The 27,992-nt window shown below is 43.2% G+C and overlaps 3 protein-coding genes across 7 annotated transcripts in view; all 3 read left to right on the plus strand.

Annotated features, from left to right (window-relative positions):
• Positions 1-27,992, plus strand: part of LOC120052984 (oocyte zinc finger protein XlCOF7.1-like) — a 164,375-nt gene that overhangs the window by 62,798 nt on the left and 73,585 nt on the right. The window lies entirely within an intron of this gene.
• LOC120052911 (sal-like protein 4) overlaps positions 1-27,992 on the plus strand; it is a 74,589-nt gene that overhangs the window by 6,994 nt on the left and 39,603 nt on the right. The window contains exons 6-7 of one of the 4 annotated variants that reach the window (XM_039000134.1): positions 1,445-1,572; positions 3,208-4,206. The exons of 1 other annotated variant lie outside the window; for it this stretch is intronic. In XM_039000134.1, coding sequence (XP_038856062.1) covers positions 1,445-1,572; positions 3,208-3,987 — 908 coding nt within the window. In that variant the 3' untranslated portion in view covers positions 3,988-4,206. Of the gene's footprint in view, positions 1-1,444; positions 2,889-3,207; positions 4,207-27,992 lie in introns of those variants that run through there. 2 more of the 4 variants (XM_039000136.1, XM_039000135.1) reach the window with 2 other exon arrangements.
• The window catches only part of LOC120052918 (neurotrophin receptor-interacting factor homolog), a 30,723-nt gene continuing 7,829 nt past the window's right edge, over positions 5,099-27,992 (plus strand). The window contains exons 1-6 of one of the 2 annotated variants that reach the window (XM_039000149.1): positions 5,099-5,606; positions 8,279-8,409; positions 8,610-8,792; positions 21,687-21,851; positions 22,253-22,364; positions 26,516-27,947. In XM_039000149.1, the coding sequence (XP_038856077.1) occupies positions 5,324-5,606; positions 8,279-8,409; positions 8,610-8,792; positions 21,687-21,851; positions 22,253-22,364; positions 26,516-27,483 (1,842 nt within the window). In that variant the 5' untranslated portion in view covers positions 5,099-5,323 and the 3' untranslated portion in view covers positions 27,484-27,947. Of the gene's footprint in view, positions 5,607-8,278; positions 8,410-8,609; positions 8,793-21,686; positions 21,852-22,252; positions 22,365-26,515; positions 27,948-27,992 lie in introns of those variants that run through there. The other variant, XM_039000148.1, reaches the window with a different exon arrangement.

Consider the following 27,992-nt stretch of genomic DNA (forward strand, 5'->3'; position numbering starts at 1 on the left):
AGATACTGGGGTCTGACTACTTGGATGGAAAATTACTGAGGATAATAATGGACGATATTGCCACTACTATTTGCCATATCTTCAATCTAAGCCTACTAGAAAGTGTGTGCCCTCAGGCCTGGAGGGAAGCTAAAGTCCATCCACTACCGAAGAATAATAAAGCCCCCTTTACTGGCTCAAATAGCCGACCAATCAGCCTGTTACCAACCCTTAGTAAACTTTTGGAGAAACATTTTGGGCCAGATAATGCTATTTTACAGTAAACAAATTGTACAACAGACTTTCAGCACACTTATAGGGAAGGACATTCAACAAGCACAGCATTTACACAAATTACTATTGATTGGCTGTGAGAAATTGATGATAAAAGAATGTGGGGGCTGTTTTTTTTTTAGACTTCAGTCAGACTTTTGACATTATCAATCATAGTCTGCTGCTGGCAAAACGTATGTGTTATGGCTTTACACCCCCTGCTATATTGTGGATTAAGAGTTTAACAGAACACAGAGGGAGTTCTTTAATGGAAGCCTCCAACATAATCCAGGTAGAATCAGGAATTCCCCAGGGCAGCTGTCTAGGCCCCTTTTTTCTATATTTACTAATGACATGCCACATGTTGATACAACAGTAGCTAAGATGGGGAGAAGTCTGTCCATAATAAAGCGCTGCTCTGCCTTAGCACTATCAACAAGGCAGGTCCACCTGGACTACTGTTCAGTAGTGTGGTCAGGTGCCACAGAGGGACTTACAAATTACAATTGGCTCAGAACAGGGCAGCACGGTTGGCCCTTAAATGTACACGGAGAGCTAACATTAATAATATGCATGTCAATCACTCATGGCTCAAAGTGGAGGAGAGATTGACTTCATCGCTACTTGTTTTTGTAAGAAAAGTTGACAACCTGAAAGCACCGAGCTGTCTGTTTAAACTTCTAGCACACACCCATGCATACCCCACAAGACATGCCACCAGAGGTCTCTTCACAGTTCCAATGTCCAGAACAGACTAGGGGAGGTGCACAGTACAACATAGAGCCATGACTACATGGAACTCTATTCCACATCAGGTAACTGATGCAAGCAGTATAATCAGATTTAAGAATTTAAAAAAAAAGATTAATACACCTTTATGGAACAGTGGGGACAAGTGAAGAGACACAAACACACACACACACACACACACAGGTACAGGCACACGCTAGCACATGCACTCTACACACACATACATTGTAATATTGTGGTATTATACATTTTGCATTGTAGATATGTAGTGGTGTAATAATGTTATATGATGTACTGTTTTAGCTTTTGTTTTATGTGTGATGTAAGTGCCTTAATGTGTTTGGACCCAGGAAGAGCAGCAGCTAATGGGGATCCCTAATAAATACATATGTAGAGTTCTCTACCATGTTTGTGAAGTCTACTTTGTAACCTCTTCCTGCAGGTGGTTGGCTGGAGGCTAACAGAGGAGACTGGGCAGCCATCTTGAATTCCCAGACCCAGACGGGTGCAGCCAAGGGCCCAGGGGACAACATCACTGAGCAGGTCAGGAACAGAGGCGACATAGTGGAGGTCAGTGGATGGGACAGCATCAGCAACTCTGGGCTGGGGAACAACACTGTTAACTACAACCAGAAACAGACAGTGGAACACAAAACAACAACCAAACTTAGTCTCCATGACAACAGACTGGCTGAGACCAGGGTGAGGCTTAAATTTGGTCTGCGGGGACTGGGAGGTGTCCGTATGCAGCGAAAGAGAACAGACACAGACTCTGCTAGGGATGCTCCGTCCTGCTCCTATAGTTGTGATTCAGAGAGACTGATGGTGCCTCAGGTTAACCCCCTAACAATTGCTGCCTTCAGCCTGCCTTCTATAGGATCTATCAACTGGAACATGGACCCTGCGACAACACAGACACTCCCTGTCCTTCATCCTCCTCACACTCCCCTAATGTTAAACCAGACCTCAGACAATACCAGTGCCTCAACACTAAATGGCAACACAAGCCCATTGACAAATTATATTAGTAGTAACGCTATTAGTAAATCCGGTGGCAAAGAGAAGCGCTTCCCATGTTCGTTCTGTGGGGAAACTTTCAGTTTCCCCCAACAGTTGGAGATCCACCAGAGGATACACACGGGAGAGACATCGTTCAGCTGCCACCTGTGCCGGGCCTGTTTTTCACACTTGTCCAGCCTGAAGAGGCACCAGAGGGTTCACACAGGGGAGAAGCCATTTGGCTGCCACCTGTGCAAGGCCAGTTTTTCACACTCGTCCAACCTGAAGAGACACCAGAGAGTCCACACAAGGGAGAAATCCTAGAGCTGCACCAGTGTGAGAAGAGGTTCTCGCACCAGCTTAAGATGCACCTGAAGATCCACACAAAAGAGCCTGTTCGCCTGTACGCACTGCGGGAAGAGGTTCTCAGAGGAGCTAACTCAGGATACACAAGCAGAAAATGCACACGGCCCATGTGTTGTGACATGTAATGTAATACTAGTTAGTTTGATGTTAATTCTGTTTGTTTTGGATTTAGTGGGAAACTGGATGAGATGAACTGAGGAAAGAATGAGTATGATGAGGCAGAGTAGATGATATGGTGATGGTTGGTGTGATGGTGTCTGTGAAAATGCTTCACTGATGAAGTGACAACCTTGTCCAGTTGTTTGATGCTAGTCTTTTATATTGAGGAAATTAGTGCCTTAATTTGTTTACTTGACATGTAGTAGTGAAGCAGTGGAATGCAATGCTGAACCTTTTCCAAAGTATTCAAAAATGTATTTTGTCAAAGGTAGGGTACCAGATTTTAAGAAAAGGTTGTTACCATAGTGAGAGAAGTTATTCTACTTGTCACATGTTTTGTACAATTAAAGTTGTGTACTTCACTATGTGAGTGTATGACCATTTTGTTGAAATTAAATACAACATTGACTGTTCTGAATGACTTAGTTATTTTTGTATCATTGCAGGGACTGAGTTTTCCTTATCTCAGTGAAACCAAAACATTATACTTCATTTTTGAATCAACACATGTAATTTTTTAAATAATAAACTCCAATGGCTCCATGTTGTTAGGTACTTGAATCACAGTGTTAGAGATGGGCTTAACTGTGGTTAACATTTTATAATGTCATGTTTCTGTGTGTACAGCAAAGAGTTTCTTATATAAATCTTTATGCTTTTCTGTTCAATTTGTGTTTACAGTCTGCAGTCCATGAGGACCTGCTGATATCCGGTGTTACTGGCGGGAGAGACTGGACCTCTGAAGCGGCTGGTAACAAACTCTGGCCCCGGATCAGGACACTGGATCAGGAGCCGTCACTCTTTCTTTGCGAGTTGGAATCAGGACCCAAATGCGAAGGACAGAGACACCACCACCACACAGAACACAACCAGTGGACAGGTGGTCTGAACAACCTCAGTCCTGGTGGTCATCAGAGAGACAGAGGCTCCAATCAGGGATCCAGTCAGCAACCGAGGCCCTTCTCTTCACAGTCTCAGTGCAGGGATGTAGCAGTGCCTGGGGCTGATGGGGGTAGACCCTCCTGTTCCTATAATACAAACACCACAGTATCCATGATGAACAGAGCAGGTCACACTGGGCTTCAGCCTTCACAGAGAGTGGTGGGAGACCCGCCTAGTGGGAGTCTAACAGGAAGTCTTTCTCCTTCAAGATCTCCTCTAATGCCTGGTAACTGGGTTCATAGAAGGTCTGGGTCTAGCCTTCCTCATGGTTATCCCACCAATACAGACAGGGTCAGGATGGGCTTTCACCATGATAGGTACCTAGCCTATAACATTGCAGACAATCCCAGCAACACCCAAACAATGGCTAGAGGTCAAGGAGGGAGCTCAATGACTAAGGGAGCTCAAAGGGTGGTGGCTCCTGCTTCTACTTCCTCTGGTGTCATTGGGTCACAACGTGGGAGGCCGAGCATTAGGACGGATGCCGACAAGCCATACATCTGTCGCACGTGTGGGTAGCGGTTTGTTAGGGCAAACTATTTGAAGGAACACCAGACTGTTCACAACAAGGAGAGGCTCTTCAAGTGCAAATTGTTACAAGAGCTTCACCTTCCTGACTAACCTTATCAGACATAGGAGTGTCCACAACAGGGCAAAATAGGAGGAGTGTGGCTTGAGATGTGCGCAGGACCTATCTGGGAACCATTCTGTAGGTGACATATTTAATCCAATAAAATCATTTTCTCAGTTTAATTTCTCCAGGTGTCCTTTTCAGGTTCTCTCTCAATCACTTTTTTAAATAGAAAAACATTTGATAAGTCCACCTGAGGTTTGGGAAAAATATTAGATATTTAGATTTTTGGGGTGTAGTTACCCTAAGTGTGCACCAGCAAGAGACTATCTTTTGGTTGTGATGTTTCTGTACCGCTCATGTGATTGCAGAGTTTGCTAAACAAATGGCCACTGGATTGATGCAAATAATCAAGCCAGGTTGCTATAGGCTACATTGTAGTTAACATTTAAATTAGAAGGTTTTTGGGAAAGGCTTTCCATCTCTATTAGAAGGTTATCATTAGCATCATTGCTAACGGCTACACAAAGTGTATACCTAGGCACACACGGGCATTCCTGTTTCAGGAAGTTGCAGAAAAATACAAATCATTGATGCATTTTTTTCATGTTATGATTAATTTATGATACATTTTTTAAATATAGGTGAATTACGTTTTAAAGTCTGGAATCTGTGATTACGTCCGTTTTTAATAGGGCTCTACATATCATGTATAGTGTCTTGGTCAGATACCCCTCATTAACCATTTAACTTTTCATTTGAAACAGGCTTGTCTGAATACCTGTTTTTAGAGCCCGTAAACCTTGGCTAGAACAAGGACAGTTTAATATTTACCTTACGGAGGATGGAATAAAGTAATTATATTATACTCTATTCTTGCTAACACACTGTTCTATCTAAATTAGTCTGAGCTTGGAAGATAGTGATCATGAATAGGAGAGTTTATGTATAATGTAGTAAGCAGTACCGTAACTAAACGAACAGCGCGCATCCCTATTCCTTTAACCCCAGCATTTTAGCTATGACGCCAACCAATAAGATGCCTTCTCTTTAGTGCGAAGTTAACCTAACGTAACCAGGCTTAGTGAAAGGAAGTGTAGTGACCAAGAACAAGTTCCACGTTAGCGTTTTTGTTATTTAGACGTTTATTGGCACCCTGGAACTCAAAATATGACACATGTAACCGCGCTGCACATACTTACACCAGGTAGTCTTTAATTCGCGTTGGAGACGGAACTTGGTTGATGATGTTATCTAGCTAGCTGCTAACGTTAGCAAACAACAATGGCTGACTGTATGATTTTTCACACTCAAATTGCCTCCATCATGGAGATGCTAGCGAATGCAGCCGTGGCAGAGATCTGTAAACTCGTAGACGACGACTATGCAGTGTTTCGTTTGGAAATAACTCAAAGCCAGAAAGAAAACAGAGGATTGCGGAGGAAACTACAGCAATTGGAACTGAAGGTGGCACGGGAGCGCGCAGAGAGGACAATTAGAGAGCGCGTCCTTGCCAGTCGTCCCAGCAGTGTCAAGATCCTCGACCGGTACAGAGGAATGGCAAGAGGTACATTTTGCATTAGGCTGAGGCTGCGGGGAGTGTCGCCCCCTTCCCCTCTGCGCATGTGTTAAGATGTGTACCTAGAATTGGGTATTGGTCAGTTTTTGGATAGTATTGTAATGAAACAGACAGGGAGTGCAGCAAGAACCCTCAACCTTCAAGCCCGTTGCCCCGCGGAAATCGATAGTGCTAAAAAAACATGATCAAGTGAGGTTGTTGTGTGGTGGACACTGGTTTAAAAGAGCAGATATCTACTCTGCATCTGCTGTTTTAAACCAGGGTCTGCCACACAACTCCCTCACAGGACACCTTTCTAGGAGTATGCAGCATTGCTAGTTATTGTTTATGGCCCTCTCATGATAAATTACTTTTGTGGATTATGTAGATTACATTTCAGATTACTTTTAGTTACATTTAACTGGTTTTAATATAGACCGCGTGAATTGACTGTGAACTCTGCCATGATACACAGACACACGCACATCTTCAATCTCCAGGTTTCTCTCTGCCACCCCCACTGCTCTGTGTGGTTTAATCTGCCCTGTCATGGAATGTATCCGTGAAAGGCATGGGGCTTGATGCTGTGCATTGATGACATGACACCTGGGTCCTGCTGGTTATTATATGGGATGTCTTCCTTAATCTGAACTGGCAGTGTCTGCGGGGTTGGCAAGTGAGAGGGTGTGGTGTCATGTACAGTACCAGTCAAAAGTTTGGACACACCTACTCATTCAAGGGTTTTTCTTAGTTTTTACTATTTTCTACATTGTATAATAATAGTGTAGACATCGAACTATGAAATAACACATATGGATTCATGTAGTAACAAAAAAAGTGTTAAAGTAGCCACCCTTTGCCTTTGACAGCTTTGCACACTCTTGGTATTCTCTCAACCAGCTTCACCTGGAATGCTTTTCCAAAAGTCTTGAAAGTGTTCCCATATATGCTGAGCACTTGTTGGCTGCTTTTCCTTCACTCTGCGGTCCAATTCATCCCAAACCATCTCAATTGGGTTGAGGTCAGGTGATTGGGGAGGCCAGGTCATCTGATGCAGCATTCATCACTATCCTTGGTCAAATAGCCCTTACACAGGCTGGAGGTGTGTTGGGTCATTGTCCTGGTGAAAGACCAATGATAGTCCCACAAAGCATAAACCAAATGGGATGGCATATCGCTGCAGAATGCTGTGGTAGCCATACTGGTTAAGTGTGAGCACCATCACACCATCGCACCATCACACCAGCAAAGCACCATCACACCTCCTCCTCCATGCTTCACAGTGGGAACCACACATGCGGAGATAATCCGTTCACCTACTCTGCGTCTCACAAAGACACAGCATTTGGAACCAAAAATCAAACATCAGACCAAAGGAGAGATTTCCACCGGTCTAATGTCCATTGCTTGTGTTTCTTGGCCCAAGCAAGTCTCTTCTTCTTATTGGTGTCCTTTAGTAGTGGTTTCTTTGCAGCAATTCGACCATGAAGGCCTGATTCACGTAGTCTCCTCTGAACGGTTGATGTTGAGATGTGTCTGTTACTTGTACTCTGTGAAGCATTTATTTTGGCTGCAATTTCTGAGGCTGGTAACTCTAATGAACTTATCCTCTGCAGCAGAGGTAACTCTGGGTCTTCCTTTCCTGTGGAGGTCCTATGAGAGCCAGTTTCATCATAGCGTTTGATGGTTTTTGTGACTGCACTTGAAGAAACTTTCAAAGTTCTTGAAATTTTCCGGATTGACTGACTTTCATGTCTTAAAGTAATGATGGACTGTCGTTTATTTTACCAAATAGGGCTATCTTCTGTATACAACCCCTACCTTGTCACAACACAACTGATTGGCTCAAATGCATTAAGAAGAAAATAAATTCCACAAATGAACTTTTAACAAGGCACACCTGTTAATTGAAATGGATTTCAGGTAACTACCTCATGAAGCTGGTTGAGAGAATGCCAATAGTGTGCAAAGCTGACATCAAGGCAAAGGGTGGCTACTTTGAAGAATCTAAAATATATTTAGATTTGTTTAACACTTTTTTGGTTACTACATGATTCCATAAGTGTTATTTCATAGTTTTGATGTCTTCACTATTATTCTACAATGTAGAAAATAGTAAAAATAAAGAAAAATCTTGAACGAGTAGGTGTGTCCAAACTTTTGACTGGTACTGTAGGCAAGAGGAGTAGTGGTGCACGCGCTCGCCAGTCATGTACACGCACTGTTGTGGATGCAAGGTCCAACTCAGATCACTTCTGACACCAGTGTAATGAAACAGGCAGGGAGTGCGGCACGAACCATCAACCTTCTGGCCCGTAGTCCCGCGGAAATCGACTGCCCTAAAAGCATGCTCAAGTGGCAGTCTATCCACGCTTATAAATCCAGGGTAGCTACAGGATGCAACAATACTTCCCCTGATTACTTAGCTATCTTGCACAATTTATTTGATCTTTGTTTTACCAAGCAGGTCAGTTAAGAACAATTTCTTGCACAAAGAAACTATCATATTCTTTCCAAATTCCTTATGTTCATACTCAACTAAAATAATGTGATGCATGGAACAATAAATAGTATATCAAGAAATTAGGACAAGTGTTACCTTACATCCTTGTCAATTGTAGACATTGTTAATAGTGTACAATATAACTTAACCATCCCCTTTCACTCAATCGCTCTCTTAGGTGAAGGACATCTCACTGGAGGCCACAGGAGCTTTGTGAAGCCAGCGGGACACAACACATGGAGAGATGACCAACCCATCACTGTTGATGAGGGGAGTGGAACCTCAACCCAGCACGTTATTGTGATTGAGGTTTGTGTCATAGTATAACATTAAGTGACAGTACATCCGATGTGGCCCATTTTATTTCAGAAAGGCTCCCTTCAGCTATTAATTTGCTTACATTTACATCCTTATTTATCAGCCATAGGGGAGCTTGTGAGACTTCCCTACGGCATTGTTATCCAATTCAACTCATGTACCGATAATAACTTTGTCTCTTCTTGTTTAAGTCTGCAGATGCAGAGGCTGCAGGTCCTGGGGTCAAGCTGGAGAGGTCTGAAGGAGAGGAGGACGCTCAGCACAGCAGAGACATCCAGACTGGAGCAGTGGCTGGAGTGGCATCTCCTGTAGCCACCGAGGACCTCGCCACCGCTGCAGCGCCTCAGACCAGGACCGGACGCAGCATCACGGAGGTCAGTGGAACGCTGAACGCCGTCCTCAAGTCACAGACAGACACGGAGACTTTAGCTGTAACACAAAGGCTCTTACACACAGGATCTGATAACAGGTCAGATCCAGAGAGACTGGGGCAGGAAAGGCTGGGCTGTCCTACTGCTCCCGGCTCAGAGTATTTACTTTACGGTATTCCGAGTTTGAGGAAGGTTTGTTCCTATCGGGACTCAGATGACGCGTTAGAGACCGGCAATGATCTGTCTTCTTCTTACCCTACAGAGATGGGTTTAGAGAGACAAACTGATCTGTCTGGAGGGGACTGGAACCGGTACAGTAGTAGTGTACACTCTGAAGGTTGCCTAGATAAGCAAGGGGAGGTTATAGATGAGGTGACTGTGAAAGTGGAGAGCGATGTTCCTCTGACATGGAATGTAGACGAGACTCACTTAGGAGAACAACACTCACAAGGCAGATATTTCTTAGATTACAGGGAAAGCTTAGAGACAAATCCAAATGTCATGACCCACTCCCCTTTACAGGCGGTCAGGAATCGCAACCCAGTGTCCACGTCGATGAGGCCTTCCGATTCACACAGCGGTGTCCTTTTCGATCAGGTATTGAACTCAGACGACAGGGCCAGAGCCCAGGCTCAGGGAGGGGGAGCCACATCAGACAATAGTAAAGAGAAACGGTTCCTCTGCATGTTCTGTAACAAAGGCTTCAGCTGCCCCCAGAAGGCAGAGATCCACAAGAGGGTCCACACAGGGGTGAAATCTTTCAGCTGTACCCAGTGTCATATGCGGACTCGCATTGATGTGCCATCCTGGATGAGCTGCACTACCTGAGCCACTTGTGTGGGTTGTAGACTCCGTCTCATGCTACCACTAGAGTGAAAGCACCGCCAGCATTCAAAAGTGACCAAAACATCAGCCAGGAAGCATAGGAACTGAGAAGTGGTCTGTGGTCACCACCTGCAGAATCACTCCTTTTTTGGGGGTGTCTTGCTAATTGCCTATAATTTCCACCTTTTGTCTATTCCATTTGCACAACAGCATGTGAAATTTATTGTCAATCAGTGTTGCTTCCTAAGTGGACAGTTTGATTTCACAGAAGTGTGATTGACTTGGAGTTACATTGTGTTGTTTAAGTGTTCCCTTTATTTTTTTGAGCAGTGTATTACATCTGATCTTAACCTATTCTGCATACACTAACAGCGCTTTATAACCATGATAATATGATAGGGTCATTGCTGCCGGCTCACCTTACAGGCACCGCAATCGCTACTCCTTCCTCCTTCAAGGCACTCCGAATCAGAATCACCTTTATTCGCCAAATACATTTGCATGTACAGGAATTACAGAAGCCCTGAAACCCAAGGTGAAAAAAATTATTAAAATTTGACTCTTGGAATTATCTCATTTGAACGACTTAGTATCTTGTTCAAACAACTTAGTGTCTTGTTCTAACAACTTAGTATCATGTTTGAATGACTTAGTTAAAGTCGCATAAAAGAGATGGTAAGTCATTCAAATTAGATACTAAGTCATTCAAACGAGAGAATTGTTATTTTGTCTCATTAGGCCTTAATTTGTTATCAACTTTGTCAGACCATGTAATGGTTGCTGCAATCATTCATTCACTGCTTCTATTAATTGATATGATTGACAAGTTATTTGATAGCCTAAAGCATGCATGCCAGAGCATGTATGTGGGCGATCAAGGAGCAGAGCGTAATTGAGTTGATTTTTTTAATTAATTTTTTGTCAGCGCTGTAACTGTACACGACTACACAGTCTATAAGACTGATGTACTCAGGCAACTGATTGATCAGATATTCTATAGGAGACTCACTACAAACCCCACAAAACAGCTTTTGGCTGTAATCGAACAGACTGTCCCCAAGGGCATGCACAATGGTGAATAGAACACAGATTATTGGTGGGTAAAAACAGCTCCACACCGGTAATCTGCAGTCACTAAAATATTGTTTAATTATATAAATCCCCAAAGGGACAGGACGAATCTTCTTTGCGATATCAGACCTGGTTTGGCAGAAGGCATGAAGATCTCTGTTCAGCTTCAAATGCCCCGATTGATAAATATGCCGCTATCTATTGTGACACTTTTGTTTACATTTGAAGACATTTGTTAAACGTCTTCCCGCTAATAAAAACGACTCCACTCAATATTATTGTCCAAATAATTTGTGTGCACGTAAGATTTTTTTTTTCTTCCAGTAGTTGGTTTTGACTATAGCTTGAAGTATTTGAACTAGCTGAATAGTAAGGTAATAATAGTTTAATATAATAGCAATAATAAACTGCTACGACTGCATGAGGCTATAAAACTGCATGCCACAGGAAGTTGATCCCTGCAATGATTTATTTTGCAACCCGTCCAACAAATCCATCCATTAAGCAAGGTTCTCGCATATCATCAAATTAATAGGTATTTGTCATCGGTGCTATTGAAAATCAGATAGCTTCCTTATGTTTCAGTAAACCATTAGCCAACACTTCAACGATTAAACAAAAGTTTCATCATGAAAGTTTACTATCTCTTCATTTTATTTTGGTGATTAAATGTAATTTTCCCCCCAGTTATTGTGAACTGTAGGCTATAACCTTTTTAATTGAAGGCCTATCACAAACCTTTTTTTTGTAGGCGATTCTGATAGGCTACTAAAAGCATGTTGTTCACAGCATAAACCCGCCTATTATCTCGGATGTTCATTAATTTATTGGTGATGGATACTTTAACTGTTTGTTTAGGCTACTGTTAAAGCGCTCACATAGGCTACTCTCTGCCAGAGCTCGTGAGATAACTAGTAATTCCCTTATGATAGATATCATGTTACCTCCTTACACAAAGGTGGCGCGTCCATAAGGCTAGGCGAAGCTAAGCTTTAAATTAAAGTGTTAAAGTAAATTTCATTAAATTATATAATTACCCTACTCCTGTCTATACAGAAATACATAAATAAAATCATAAAAAATAGGCAGCTAAAGCATGATTTGGCCACAGAGGAATATTAGCTTCTTTCAAAAAATATTAGTAGATGTTTTAAATCGTATTGCCTACAGTCAGAAGGAAAGGCAGCGCAAGCAATTTGTGCAGCTCGCACAGCAAATACTAAGTAGATGATTGTTGAGTTGCGACTGTCGGGTTGCGACTGTCGGCATATTGCAATATAGAGGGAAAAAAAGTGGGATTTTTTGGGGGGGAAAGCAAATGCCTATTGATGTAAAGAATGCAATGAAAATACTCTCATCTGTCTTTTAGTCCGGGGCGCAACTTTCACTGTGCATTTTTGTCACCCCCCCCCCCCCCCCCCCCCCCAGTTTTATCATTGGAATGTGATACAAAACGAGGCAATAGGGTGCTTTAGGACAATGTTGACGCCTCGGAGCGGTCGGGTAGGCTGTTTGGAGTGTTTATCTGACTGGAAAATTTAATTTAAAAAGTTATGTCTCCCACTTCTAAAACCAAAGTTTTCCCCCTGCTTTTAGTTATCAAAATTCTAAATTTAATTGAGCGATCAACAGTATAGCCTATCTTATTGGCATCAGCGGAGAGCATCGGCCATATCCCGGATGACTGCGCATATTCACACTATCATTGTTGGGTCAGTGCCACTTAAATTTATTTTTGGACAATAATTTCCTCCTCCAGTTTAGATGGACGTCATATTCTATTTGTGTCTCCCCTTCTCGTATGGTCTATTATATGGATAACGTCGTTTTTATTGATCCGTTTGTCAGTGTCAGCAGTATTAAAACGATTATGTTTATGTCTCCAGTCATATAAAGTGTAGTAGAATTGCATGAAATGTTTTTCCTGTGCAACGAAAGAAGAAATGTTTCTGATATAGGCTAGCCTATAGCCTTGGCCTACTCTACGCTGTACGCTCTCAACCATGCATTGAACGACAAGGTGCGAGTTACGGGGGAGCCGGGGGGGGGGGGGGGGGGGGGGGGGGGGGGGCTCAGCTCCTCTGAATGAGACGTTAGCTCCCCTAAATGCAACAAAAGTCAAACTTGGGGGGGTCTCTAAATAATGCTAATTTAACCATTCTCCTATTAGTTTAAAATGTAATAGTAAATGTGTTTTACAGTGGTAAATATTAAAATATAAGCTTCCAAATGAAACTAACACCCCCACCTCTTTGTCATGATTTAAACCATTTAAGTTAGCCTAGTGGTTAGAGTGTTGGGCCAAGTAACTGAAAGGTTGCTGGTTTGAACCCCCGAGCCGACAAGGCTCTGTTGATGTGCCCTTGAGCAAGGCACTTAACCTTAATTGCTCCTGTAAGTCCCAGAGCGTCTGCTAATTGACTAAAATGTAAACTTATGTAGTGGCGCTGTCCACTAAATAGTGCTGAATTTTGTCCTTTACTCAGATTTTCCTTCGTACTTCCTCATTTTTGCAATTTGTTTGCCATGCGTCCTTGATTGTTTTAAAGTCACCATTGGCCTCATGTTGAAATCCCTGAGCGGTTTTCTTCCTCTGTGTCAACTAAGTTTGTAAGGACGCCTTTATCTTTGTAATGACTGGGTGTATTGATACACCATCCAAAGTGTAATTAATAACTTCAAAATGCCCAAAGGGATATTCAATGTCTGCCTTTTTTTCTTTCTTTTTTTTTTACTCATCTACGAATAAGTGACCTTCTTTGTGAGGCATTTGAAAACCTCCTTGGTCTTTGTGGTTGAATCTGTGTTTGAAATTCACTACTCAACTGAGGGACCTTACAGATAATTGTATGTGTGGGGTACATAGATAAGGTAGTCATTCAAAAATCATGTTAAACACTATTATGTGACTTGTTAAGCAAATGTTTACTCCTGAACTTATCTAGGCTTGCCATAACGAAGGGGTTGAATAATTATTGACTAAAGACATTTCAGCTTTTCATTTTTAATTAATTTGTACAATTTTTGAAAAACAAAATTCCACTTTGACATTATGGGGTATTGTGTGTAGGCCATTGACAAAAACATCTACGTTTAATACATTTTAAATTCAGGCTGTAATACAAAATGTTTTGAACAAAGTTAAGGGAGTGTGAATACTTTCTGAAGGCACTGTATAGACACACAAATGACACAATCCACATACAGTGTGTACATACCAGGCAAAAAGAAAATACAGACTACACTATAAACATCAGTCTAAACTACAGACTACACTGTATGCCACGACACCTCAGTGGGGCTCGACGGAAGAACCAGCATCCTGGAACTACACCCTCGATCCACCACTCAACTCAGCCCTGCTTCCTTACTGCCTACTTGGCTCTGACACCGCTCATTCCACTTCAGGCAGACTCAACAGGATGTCCACTTCTGCCTGCTTGCTTACTGTACATCAGCCACTAGCTTCTTCCTTGCCACTCCTTCAATGCCAAGTAGCCCCAGAGCTCTCCAGAGTGATTGGCCTGCGAAGCCCCTGCAGCCGACCACAACTGGTAGATTCCAGGTTCTCCATCCATTCTGCTGACTCTCAAGGATGAGGGACTGGTATTTGAGCTTCCACTCATGCAACAACTCCATCCTCTCCTCCCAGGGCACTGTGAGCGTGATGAGGACCACCTGCTTGGAGCCTATAGACCAAAGAACGATAACCATCGGTCAGACCTGCTTGGCAGGAGGAGAGCACATGCTCGGTTGTCCACATATTGTGCTGCTGGGCTTTTTGCCAACCCCCACGTCTGGAGGTTTGTTGGTGTGGGCAAAACATTGTACACAGAGCAAGCCAGAAACTTCATCTGCTGCCCTTTCATGTTCCAGAAGTGTTGCTGGGTGAGTGCCCTGTCTCGCACGCTCTCTCGGCGTGTCCAGCTGGCTTGTTTTTTCATGGCTACAGCTCTGACGTGCCTTCTTTCTTCCTCAGCCTTTGTGACCTCCCTTTGTACTCTGCTTTCTTCCAGCTTGACCTGGTTCTGCATCCCAGACCCAGCCTGCCTTGGTTTACCGACCAAACAATGTCAGCGTGTTGCAGTCGTTCCTCCACCTCTATGAGCGCTCTGCTGGCTGACCACTTGTGACCCATTCTGACCTCGATCTCTAACCTCCGTTCAGACCTCTCAAATCAAATCAAATGTTATTTGTCACATGCTTTGTAAACAACAGGTGTGGACTAACAGTGAAATGCTTACGTACGGGCCCTTACCTACAATGCAGAGAGAAAGAAAATCGAGAAATAATAGAAACGTAAAACACGTAATAATAGATACACAATGAGTAATGATAACTTGTCTATATACAAGGGGTACCAGTATCGAGTTGATGTGCAGGGGTACGAGGTAATTAAGGTAGATATGTACATATAACTAGGAATAAAGTGACAGATAGTAAGCGGTAACAGCAGCGTATGTGTCAAAAAAGTTAGTCCAAAAAGGGTCAATGTAGGTAGTCCGGGTAGCTATTTGCTTAACCATTTAACTAACTATTTAGCAGTCTTATTGCTTGGGGGTAGAAGCTTTTCAGGGTCCTGTTGGTTCCAGACATGGTGCATTGGTACCGCTTGCTGTGCAGTAGCAGAGAGAACAGTCTATGACTTGGGTGGCTGGAATCCTTAAAAAAATGTCTGGCCTTCCTCTGACACAGCCTGGTATAGAGGTCCTGGATGGCAGGGAGCTCGGCCCCAGTGATGTACTGGGCCGTACACAATACCCTCTATAGCGCCTTGCGATCAGATGCCAAGCAGTTGCCATACCAAGCTGTGATGCAGCCAGTCAAGATGCTCTACATGGTACAGCTGTATAACTTTTTGAGGATCTGAGGACCCATGCCAAATCTTTTCAGCCTCCTGAGGGGAAGATGCGTTGTCGTGCCCTCTTCAAGACTGTGTTGGTGTGTTTAGACCATGATAGATCCTTAGTAATGTGGACACAGAGGAACTTGCAGGTCTTGAGCCGCTCCACTACAGCCCTGTTGATGTGAATGGGGGCGTGCTTGGTCCTCCGTTTCCTGTAGTCCACGATCAGCGCCTTTGCCTTGTTGACGTTGAGGGGGAGGTTGTTGTCCTGGCACCAGACTGCCAGGTCTCTGAACTCCCTTTATGCTGTCTGATCATTGTCGGTGATCAGGCTTATCACGTCGTGTCATCGGTAATCTTAATGATGGTGTTGAAGTCATGCACGGCCACACAGTCGTAGGTGAACAAGGGAGTACAGGAGAATACTAAGCACGCACCACTGAGGGGCCCCCGTGTTGAGGGTCAGCATGGCGGATGTGTTGTTGCCTATTCTCACCACCTGGTGTTGAACGCTGAGCTATAGTCAATGAACAGCATTCTCACGTAGGTGTTCCTTTTGTCCAAGTGGGAAAGGGCAATGTGGAGTGCAATAGAGATTGCATCCTCTGTGGATATATTGCAGCGGTATGCGAATTGGAGTGGGTCCAGGGTGTCTGGGATGATGGTGTTGATGTGAGCCATGATCAGCCTTTCAAAGCATTTCATGGCTACAGAAGTGAGTTTTACGGGGTGATACTAATTTAGACAGGTTGCCTTGGCGTTCTTGGGCACAGGGACTATGGTGTTCTGATGGTAGGTGTTACAGACTGGGTCAGGGAGAGACTGAAAATGTCAGTAAAGAAACTTGCCAGCTGGTCAAAACATGCTCTGAGTACACATCCTGGTAATCTGCCCTGCGGCCTTGTGAATGTTAACCTTGTTAAACCTTGTTACAGGTTTTGGTTTTGCCATTTATATTTCGAGGTTGGGCGTTAGTATGTTTGCACGTGGGGCGCACTGATTGGTGTCACCTCGTTAGTCAGTATGTATTACACCTGTGCTGGCTTGTTCATCTCGTTAGTTGTAAGGTGTTTCACCTGTGCTGTCCCAGGTAATATTTAAGAGTGGTTGGCCCAGTGCTCAAATTGTCTTGAGCGACATGGAGGGTTAACACCTTCAGTTGGCATTCCCTATTTGATTTCTAGACAAACAATCCTTTATCTGATCTTCCCTATTTTGTTTTGACCACTTTTTGCTTTGCTTCCTGTCTTTAAGTTTGTTGTGGGTTTTTGTTTTGTTTGCCTCTTCTTGGGCAAATTTTGTGGGCTCTCATGGTGGGTTTCTTTCAGGTTACCGTTGTTGTTGCTAGTCAACTTGTCAGTGGACACCCCCATGAGTGTCTTTCAGAACCCCTCCTAAAATCCCACCTGTTTCGTTTTGGTTGTGGTCAGTGACTCTGTTAATTCCCCCTTCTGTTTGAGCAACATTATTTGGTTTACTTGCTGGGGAACGTAACAACCTGTTTAAAGGTCTTACTCGCATCGGTTACGGAGAGCATGATCACAGTCATCCGGAACAGCTGGTGCTCTCATGCATGGTTCAGTTTTGCTTTCTCCAAAGCAAGCATAGAAGGTATTTAGCTCGTCTGGTAGGTTAGTAGGCTTGTGTCACTCGGCAGCTCACGGCTGGGTTTCCCTTTGTAATTTGTGATAGTTTGCAAGCCCTGCCACATCCGATCAGCGTCAGAGCCGATGTAGTAGGATTTGATCTAAGTCCTGTAATGACCCTTTGCCTTTTTGATGGTTCGAAGGGCATAGCAGGATTTCTTATAAGCGTCTTGGTTAGTGTGTTGCTCCTTGAAAGCGTCAACTCTAGCCTTTAGCTCAGTGCAGATGTTGCCTGTAATCCATGGCTTCTGGTGGGGATATGTACGTACATGCGCAGGGTCACTGTGAGGACGATGTCGTCGATGCACTTATTAATGAAGCTCATGACTGATGTGGTAAACTTCTCAATGCCATCGGATGAGTCCCAGAACATATTCCAGTCTGTGCTAGCAAAACAGTCCTATAGCTTAGCATCCACTGGTACTTCCTGTTTGAGTTTTTGCTTGTAAGCAGGATTCGGGAGGATAGTTATAGTCAGATTTGCCAAATGGAGCGCCGAGGGAGAGCTTTATATGCGTCTCTGTGTGTGGAGTAAAGGTGATCTAGAGTTTTATTTTTTTGCCTCTACTTGCACTGGTGACATGCTGGTAGAAATGAGGTAAGACAGATTTCAGTTTCCCTGCATTAAAATCACCGGCCACTAGGAGTGCTGCCTCTGGATGAACATTTTCTTGTTTGCTTATGACCCTATACAGCTTGTTGATTGCGGCCGTAGTGCTAGCATCTGTTTGTGGTGGTGAATAGACAACTCTCTTGGTAAATAGTATGGTCTACAGCTTATCATAAGGTATTCTAACTCAGGCAAGCAGAACCTTGAGACTTCCTTAATATTAGAGATTGTGCACCAGCTGTTGTTAACAAAGAAACACACCACCCTCCTTGAGCTTACCCGACGCTGCCATTCTGTCCTGCTGATGCATAGAAAAAACAGCTAGATGTATATTATCCATTTCCTTATTCGGCCAAGTTAACAAAAAACATAGGATATTACAGTTCTTCAGGTCCCGTTGATAGTGATTGTACATTCACCAATAGAACAGAGGGTAGAGGCAGTTTATTTATTCGCTACGGTAGTTTCATCAGGGTGCCTGCACGTTGGCCTCTATATCGCGGTCACTTTCTCTTCCCAGTGTTGGGGATTAGGGCCTGGTCCAGGGTGAGTAAATCGAATAATCCGATGGCGAAAACATTATGTAAAACATTTTTTTAATATCAGCACAAAAAATCACACCAAATAGCAGAATTGGTCAGGAGCCTGTAAAACATCCGCTATACATTCCACCACTATTCCTCTTTTTCTTTCATCCTGGCTGTCCCACAGCATCATAGCCTGACGTGATTTTGTTGCCTTGTACTCCTCTACCACAGATGTAATTGGCAGCCACAGCTTGCTGTCTGTGCTGTATAGGTCGATGGACCGCCAGCCATCTCCTGAGGAAGTGGTTAATTTTCTTCTAGTGCCTCCACTGTTGAAAGAGCTACTTCATAGACAAGCAGTGGCCAGAGGAGTTTAGGAAGTACCCAGTTTTGGTAGCCCTATGCCTCAAACTTGCCTGTTAGGCCGCTCTTCTCCAGAGATGTCATCCACGTGTCTGCTTGAAAGAACATCTCACACAATCTTTGTCATTGAGATTGGCCCTGTGCCACTTTCCCAGGCTCTTCCCAGGCTTCTCTCTGATGGTGGGAATGGTCTCTCTGATCTTGAATTGTCGTTTTTTCTGGACTAGGCTTCTTGACTTTGCAGACTTGAACTCCATTCTGGCCCATTTGATGAGCTCTTCCAGATCCTCCAAAATCCATCAGCCTTCTGGAACAGACTTCATTTTCAGATCGTCCATGAATGCTCTGATTGGAGCCTGCTGGACGCCGCTTGCCGGTACTGCACCCTGTCTGAGCATCTCTTTTGATTTAACGAGAAGGTTCATCGCTGCAGAAATCAACATGATTGAGAGTGCACCCGGCCACAATACCTACCTTCAGCCTTTCCACTTGTGAAGCGCATCTTGAAGTTGTCGAAATAGCATTGGAGGAGCTTCTGGAGTCTTGCAGGTACATGGTCTTGAGTGTGTTTTCCACCAGCTTGTGGGGTATGGTTCTGTAGGCAATGGTTAGGTCTAGCCACAGGACTGCCATGCCTCCTTGGTTACGCTTTGCGTCCTCAATCTTTGAGATGAAGCTTGTGTGTTCAAGGCAGCCGGACAGCTGGAACTCTGCCCAAAGTCAAGAAGATTTTACCTTCCACATTGAGGAGTGAGATGGTTTGGAATTGCTTGATGTTTGTGGAGTTATCTTCTTTTGGAATGAAACAGCCCTCAGCAACTAGCCAACTTTCTGCAAGATAGCTTTTCCTCCATCCCACTTTCAGCAGCCTTGTACAGAATACCATTAGGCCTTGGTGCTGATCTTCTCCTGGCCTTCTTGAGAAAGTAATCTCCTGCCAGCTGGGTTCCAACACTTCGAAGGGGATGGTGGCTTCATTGGTTTGATGAGTTTTGCAATCTCTTCCAGCTCCTTTTCATGCCTGGGGTCGCTGTGGACTCCACGAAGGTGCTCCTCCACCTCTTCCTTTGTTGCTTTGAGCTCTCCTGATCTTTTGTCCCCCAGGGGTTTTGATAGATACTGGAAGGGTAAAGTCTGTCCTCTCCGTCATCCGCCTCTTTCTGTCGCTGCAATGGTATTCAGCTCGGCACAAAGTCTTAATACGCTCTCTCAGATTGTCTCAGATGTCCTTCGATGCTGGTTTCACTCCCTCCCTTACTTGGTGAAAAGCCTTCTTCAGCCTCTGCAGGTCGCGTCTTAGGGTCGTTATATTCTTCAGACCGGTTTTCTCTTGGCTTGATGTTCGTCTTGGATTTCCTCTCTTTTTTTCCAAAACTGTCAGCCCCTATGCTCCAGATGATAGTTGACATGGCTCAGATATTCTTCCCTACATCTCCTGCGAGTGTTAACTCCAGCACATGATCCACGTTTCGGTCGAACATGTCCCATTCCTTCTTTGCTGACACATTAGGCCATCTTAAGACCGATAGGGCCTTAATGATCATGTACTCTTATAATCTCCACCCAGCACAGCCAGAAGAGGACTGGCTACCCCTCGGAGCCTAGTTCCTCTCTAGGTTTCTTCCTAGGTTCCAGCCTTCCTAGGGAGTTTTTCCTAGCTACTGTGCTTCTGCATCTGCATTGATTGGGGTTTTAGGCTGGGTATCTGTATAGCACTTTGACAACTGCTGATGTAAAAATGGCTTTATAAAATAATTGTTATTGATTGATGATTTCACAGGCTCCTTCCTGGTCTCTCCTGTGTTGTTTTGTACATATTGTCTTCTATGTTGTGTGCCTTCCCTTTCCTGTTGGTTCTCTGTCTCCCCTAGTGCATCAGTGATGTTCCGATTGCCACCCCTTGCCTGATATCTTCAGACCCATCTCGTTTTTGAAAATCTTTACACATCTGTAGACCCTAGATAAATTGTTTAGCTGTTCTGTTGTTGGTTGTCCTTCATGAGTGGTCATAACAGTGGTCTGTCCTGTACGTCGATCATCCTCCCCCGCTCTGGCCCGAGAGTGCTGTCTTATTAGGAATCTTTCCATAGCGATTGATAGTGGGTACCTTCTTGGGAAGGTTTTGATTAAGCCTTCCAAGAAAGATATTTAATGTTATGGGACTATTTTGCTTCCACTGGTACTGGGAATCTTAAGGTCAATGGCATCACTTTACTACCAGTACATTTTAGCCAAAAACCTGGTTGCCTGAAACTAACCCCAAGCATATATCAAAATCCACAAAGAAATGGTTAATTAACCACAAAATCTACATTTTGCAACCGGCTTGAACCTCATTGAAAACGTTTTTTTAATTGAAGAGGGCAGTCCATAAGCGCAGACAAAGAATATCAAGGATCTGGAAAGATTATGCATGCAGGAATGATCTAATATCCCTCCCAATTTGTTCTCCAATCTCATAAAACATTTTGGAAAAAGGCTGTGTCGTTATCCTCGCAAGGGTAGGGTGCTGGTGTATTGAAATAATTGAAACCTACGTTTTTTAGAAAAAAATTAATTATTGTTTAAAAAATCTCTTTCTCTGAGCAATTCTGTTAGTATAAAATAAGCATATAATAAGCTCAGTATTTGATTTATTTTATACAGTCTTTTTTGCTTATTTATTAAGGGTGCCAATAATTTGAGGTGACTGTACATTTGCATGTTCAGGAATTTTAATTGGTGAAATGGTATAGGACTCAAATGTATTGGGGATGGGTAAACATTCTATGTTGGAAGTGTGTTTATTATAGTGATGGGGGAAAAATCAATACAGTTACATATCGCATTACATAGCACCTAAGTATCGTGATGTAAGTCGCTCTGGATAAGAGCGTCTGCTAAATGACTTAAATGTAAATAATATCGTATCGTGACATCCCTGGCAATTCCCAGCCCTAGTGTATTATCTGTGTGTGTACGTACCTGAGGGAGTGTATGTCTGTGTAATCTGTATTACCTCTCTTCCAGGAGGAGGAGGGTCCAGAGGTGCTGCTGGTGAAGGAGGAGGGGTGTGAGGAGGGTCTGGGGAACCCTGAGGGGACCATGGTCATGGAGGACAACCAGACTACACCTCCTCCTGAAACCACAGAGGAGCCAGCTGAGCAGCACAGGACCACACACAGTCTCACTGAGGTGAGTCCACGGAAACTACTGTCTGAATGGTATTAGGTCGGGGCCCGTATTCACAAAGCCTCTCAGCGCGAGTGCTGATCTAGGATCAGTTTAGCCTTTTAGATCATAATAAATAAGATTATATGGAAAGATCCTAGATCAGCACTTCTACTCAGGCTCTTTGTGGATACGGGCCCAGGTCTTGATTAATTTTGTCTTAAGTGTAGGACCATACCTTTTGAATTATCAAACCATTAAAGAGTGTCAAGTAATCAAATCACACATTTACATAGTATCACATCAACTAACATGTTTGCATAATACTCATAGCAATCCCTCATTACCCAATCAGAAGATGCTCCATAGCAGGGTGCTCATATCAGCTTTCAATCCAACATCCTCTCACTCTGTATCTATTACAGTCAGTAGACATGGAGGATGGGAAGCCTAATCTGCTGATGGTCAAAGAGGAGACAATAGAAGATGGACCAAAGAGCATTAATCTGCTTAGTGGAATAAAGATGGGGGAGCAAGGTAAGGGAAAAATACATATAACCTACATACAGTGCCTTCAGAAAGTATTCATACCCCTTGATTTATTCCACATTGCGTGTGTGTTGCAGACTGAATTCAAAATGGATTCAATATATATTTTTTCTCACCCATCTACACACAATACCCCATAATGATAAAGCGAAAACATGTTTTTAGACATTTTAGAAAATGTATTCACACCCCTTAGTCAATACATGTTAGAATCACCTTTGGTAGCGATTACAGCTGTGAGTCTTTCTGAGTAAGTCTCAAAGTTTTGCACTTCTCGATTGTACAATATTTGCACATTATTATTTTTTACAATTCTTCAAGCTCTGTCAAGTTGGTTGTTGATCATTTCTAGACAGCCATTTTCAAGTATTGCCATAGATTGTCAAGCTGATTTAAGTCAAAACTGTAACTAGGCCACTCAGGAACATTCAATGTCGTGTGTTTTAGGTTATTGTCCTGCTGAAAGATGAATTTGTCTCCCAATGTCTGTTGGAAAGCAGATTGAATCAGGTTTTCCTCTAGAATTTTGCCTGTGCTTAGCTCTATTCTGTTTATTTTTACCTCCCCCCAAAAACTCCCTAGTCCTTGCAGATGACAAGCATACCCATAACTTAATGCAGTGGCAGCCACCACCATGCTTGAAAATATGAAGAGTAGTACTCAGTGATGTGTTCGACTTGCCCCAAACATAACGCTTTGTATTCAGGACATAAAGTTCATTTCTTTGTCACATGTTTTACTTTAGTGCCTTATTGCAAACAGGATGCATGTTTTGGAATATTTTGTGTTCTGTACAGCATTCCTTCTTTTCGCTCTGTAATTTTGGTTAGTATTGTGAAGTAACTACAATGTTGTTGGTCCATCCTCAGTTTTCTCCTATCACAGCCATTAAACTCTGTAACTATTTTAAAGTCACAATTGGCCTCATGGTGAAATCCCCGAGCGGTTTTCTCTCCGGCAACTGAGTTTGGTATGACGCCTGTATCTGGGTGTGACTGGGTGTATTGATACACCATCCAAAGTGTAATTAATAACTTCACAATGCTCAAAGGGATATTCAATGTCTGCTTTTTAAAATTTGTACCCATCTACCAATAGGTGCCCTTCTTTGCGAGGCATTGAAAAACCTCCCTGGTCTTTGTGGTTGAATCTGTGTTTGAAATTCACTGCTTGGCTGACGGACCGTACAGATAATTGTATGTGTAGGGTACAGAGATGAGGTAGTAATTCAAAAATCCTGTTAAACACAAGTATTGCACACAGAGTGAGTCCACGCAATTGATTATGTGACTTGTTAAGCACATTTTTACTTCTTAACTTATTTAGGCTTGCCATAACAAAGGGGTTGAATACTTATTGACTCATCTTTTCATTTTTTATTAATTTGTAAACATTTCTAAAAACATAATTCCACTTTGACATTATGAGGTATCGTGTGTAGGCCAGTTACACAAAATCGAAATGTAATCCATTTTAAATTCAGGCTGTAACACAACAAAATGTGGAAAAAGTCAAGGGGTGGGAATACTTTCTGAAGGCACTGTACAAATTACGTGCGGTGAGGTCTGTCCATATGAAAACGTTTCCATACGGATGACATTCCCCTTGTAGCATTTTCCCCTGGTTTTTCAGTTGGTGGCACCAGGCCAGGATTTAGTTGCACCCATTTATTTTTGCCGCATCACGCAATATAAAAAATTAGTAGGCCTATCATCTTATAAAGTCATTCACAGTGCTTTATTAAAAAGTGTAATAGACTACTGAGATGGTATTCAATAAATAAGTTGTTTCATTCTTGTGATGTTGTGATAAGAAATATTTGAATGTGCAATCTAATCCAGTGATTTTCATGCATTTTGGTGGGTAGACACTTATGCTATTGTTGTCGCCAGTTGGAGGGTGTTTCCTCCGACATAATAATGCGGCTGGCTTCCCGGGTTAAGCGAGCAGGGTGTCAAGAAGCAGTGTGGCTTTGCAGGGTTGTGTTTCAGAGGTTGCATGGTTCTCGACATTCGCCTCTTCCGAGTCCGTACGGGAGTTGCAGCGATGGGATAAGACTGTAACTACCAATTGGATGTCCTGATATTGGGGAGAAAAGGTACAACAAAACATTTATTAAAGATAGGCCTCCAGAATTGTCATATTTTTCCCGATAGAGATGAATTTGCATCTTTCTGTGCTCTAATATCATAGGCTAATATATTTGGGGATAATTCATCACCTGAGTATGTGGAAACGCAACACATTAGCTAGATCACTAACTCTAAACATAATACCCACTCATAGTAGCCATGTATGAATCTAAAAGTACATTAAAGGTCCCGGTTGTAGCCAACCGTCCGACGAGGCCTATGCACTCGCAACGGCTAATGCACATTTTCCTCGCTCCATATCTCAAAGGCATATAAAATATATTTGTAAAATAGTTGCTATTGAGCTCATAATTGAGAGTTGAGAAATATAAAGGATAACACTAAACCAAGGAAATTAAGTTCACCAAAGTGGTCAAACATGGCTCTCGTCTGAACATTGATATTGTCCAGTATACTGTAATAGATTTGCCCCCTCTCTACACTGATCGTCTGTTTACGACGAGTTCCGCTTTCTGCCAGGCCCAGTTCATTGCCTTTCAGCTCGAATTGCTCATAGAAACTATCAAAGTCTTGTAGCTGCTGTTCCAGTGCTATCAGAGGTGGAAAAATGGTTTCTGGTCAGCTTAGATAGAAAGCTACTGAGGATGGTTAGCTGACCCTATAGCCACATCTTTAATCTGAGCCTAGAGGAAAGTCTTTGTCCTCGTGCCTGTAGGAAAGCCAAAGTAATTACGCTACCCAAGAGTGGTAAAGCTGCCTTTACTGGTTCTAACAGCAGACATATCAGCTTGCTGCCAGCTCTTAGCAAACGGTTGAAAAAAATGGGAGTTTACAATCAAAGGAAAAACCAAGTAATTTAGTCTCCTCAACATGCTCAACAGCCACACCACACACTAGAATTTACGGAATGATTGTACCCAATACAATGCTCTTAGTTTTAGAGATGTTCAGGAACCGTTTATTACTGGCCACCCATTCTAAAACTTTGTGCATGTTGATATTCAATCTCCGTTGTTTATTCAATGCCAGATCTATCCGTGAGCTGCCAAATGTCTTAAGAGCTACAGTATCTGGCTTTGGATGTGAGAGATTTCTCATGCTTGTTGAGTGCTATAGGCAAGTTGTTGGAAGTTGCAGTAACCGGCTCTTGTCCACATGCTGTCGCTGGCGGATAACAGCAGGCAGGAGAAGCAGTAGAGTCGGCTGCTAGCTTCGCTGCCACAGTCAGAGCCAGTCTTTCCGTTGATACCACTCAGATTGAAAAGATTGTGTTATTTTCTGTCACTTCCTTTGATGTAGGTCCCTAAGCTCAGGTGTTGATCTTCCATCCCTTGTTTCGCAAGAAAATCCAACTTTGAAAACTGTTTCAGATGCAAAGTGTTAGTCATTCTGATCAGCTTACTTTAGCTAGCAGTAAAACGAACATAACCGCCTGGCAGATGACGTGTGACGTCCACAGGTAGGAGCGAGCTCTGTCTATACTCCTGCCTAACCCATTACTTTTTTCATGCCAATACGTATTTATTATTTGAGTGCAATGAAAATTAATGGGACATATTGACACATGAAAGGCAGCGAAGCTCTCTGCCTGCCTTTTGGTGTCCGTTAGCTGGCAGTATAAGGTAGAAAAACAGACGTGCAAGTCATGTCAATGCCTTGCATTGAGTTTGGAGTTTGAAGCGTGGGAAAAAGGGACACAGCGAGGCTGCCTTTCTCCCTGGCCTATTTGGGCATTTTGTACCAGATCACTACACATTTGGGAAGATGACCAGGCATTTTCCCAAATGAAGATGACAAGGCACTGCCTACCCTGAATGCACGTCACTGTTACAGTAATAGATCTTCTATGGGAATAGTGATGTGCCTGGCTATTATTTGTTCTTATTTTTCTTCATTCATAAAATGTAATCAATGCAACTTATGTTTACAAACAAAACACACACGTTTATAATGTATGAACTTGACCAGGTAATTGACAAAAAAAATCTCAATATATAGAGTTTTATGACATATTTTTTCTGTCTATTTTCTAACCTCTTCCTGCAGGTGGTTGGCTGGAGGCTAACAGAGGAGACTGGGGAGACGTCATGGATTCCCAGACCCAGACTGGTGCAGCCAAGGGCCCAGGGGACAACATCACTGAGCAGGCCAGGACCAGAGGTGACATAGTGAAGGTCAGTGGATGGGACAGCGTCCTCAACTCTGGGCTGGGGAACAACACTGTTAAACACAACCAGAAACAGACAGTCGAACACAAAACAACATCTGAATTTAGTATCCATGACAACAGTCTGGCTGAGACCAGGGCGAGGCGTAGATTTGGTCTGCGGGGACAGGGAGGTGACCGTATGCGGCTGGAGAGAATAGACATAGACTCGGCTAGTGATGCTCCGTCCTGCTCCTATAGTTCTTATTCAGAGAGACTGATGGCGCCTCAGGTTAACACCCTAACAGGTGCTGCCTTAAGCCTGCCTTCTATAAGATCTATCAACTGGAACATGGATCCTGTGACAACACAGACACTCCCTGGCCTTCATCCTCCTCACACTCCTCTAATGTTAAACCAGACCACAGACAATGCCAGTGCCTCAACACTAAATGGCTACACAAGCCCATTGACACGTGACAGTAGTAGAGACGGAATCAGTAAAGGTGGCATCGCCAAAGAGAAGCGCTTCATGTGTTCGTTCTGTGGGAAAGCCTTCAGTTTCCCCAATCAGGTGAAGATCCACCAGAGGATGCACACGGGGGAGAAACCGTTCAGCTGCCACTTGTGCCGGGACAGCTTCTCCCATTTGTCTAGCCTGAAGAGGCACCAGAGAGTCCACACAGGGGAGAAACCATACAGCTGCCCCCAGTGTCAGAAACAGTTCTCCCACCAGCACCGCTTGAAGATACACCTGAAGATCCACACGGGAGAGGGGCCGTTCGCCTGTACACACTGCGGGAAGAGGTTCTCAGAGAGGAGCTACCTCAAGATACACCAGCAGAAAATGCACACGGCCCATGTATAGAGTATTGTAACATGTAATGTAGTACTAGCTAGTTTGTTTGTAGTTAATTATTTTGGTTGTGGATGTATAAGGAGCTGGGTGAGGTGAACTGAGGAAAGAATGAGTATGATGAGGCAGAGTAGATGATATGGTGGTGGTTGGTGTGATGGTGGTGTCTGTAAAAATGCTTCACTGATGAAAAGGGACAACCTTGTCCCTTTAGGTTGATATTGGTATTTTATAGTGAAATAATGATAGTGCCTTAATTCATGTTTACTTGTCATGAAGTAGTAAAGATGTGTGTAATGTGATGTTGAACCTTTTCCAAAGTCTTCTAAAATGTATTTGATCAAAGCGAGTCTACCAGATTTAGGAAAAGGTCATGAAGTTATTCTACTTGTCACATGTATCGTTTTGCGTAATAAAAGTACTGTACTTTATGTTTGGTGAGTGTATGCCCATGTTGTTGAAATGAAATACAAAACTGACTCTGGTGGTGGTGACTGACTTTTTGTAACATTGTGGGGACT

Source organism: Salvelinus namaycush, chromosome 8 (genome assembly GCF_016432855.1).
Source record: "Salvelinus namaycush isolate Seneca chromosome 8, SaNama_1.0, whole genome shotgun sequence".
NCBI classification, from domain to species: domain Eukaryota; kingdom Metazoa; phylum Chordata; class Actinopteri; order Salmoniformes; family Salmonidae; genus Salvelinus; species Salvelinus namaycush.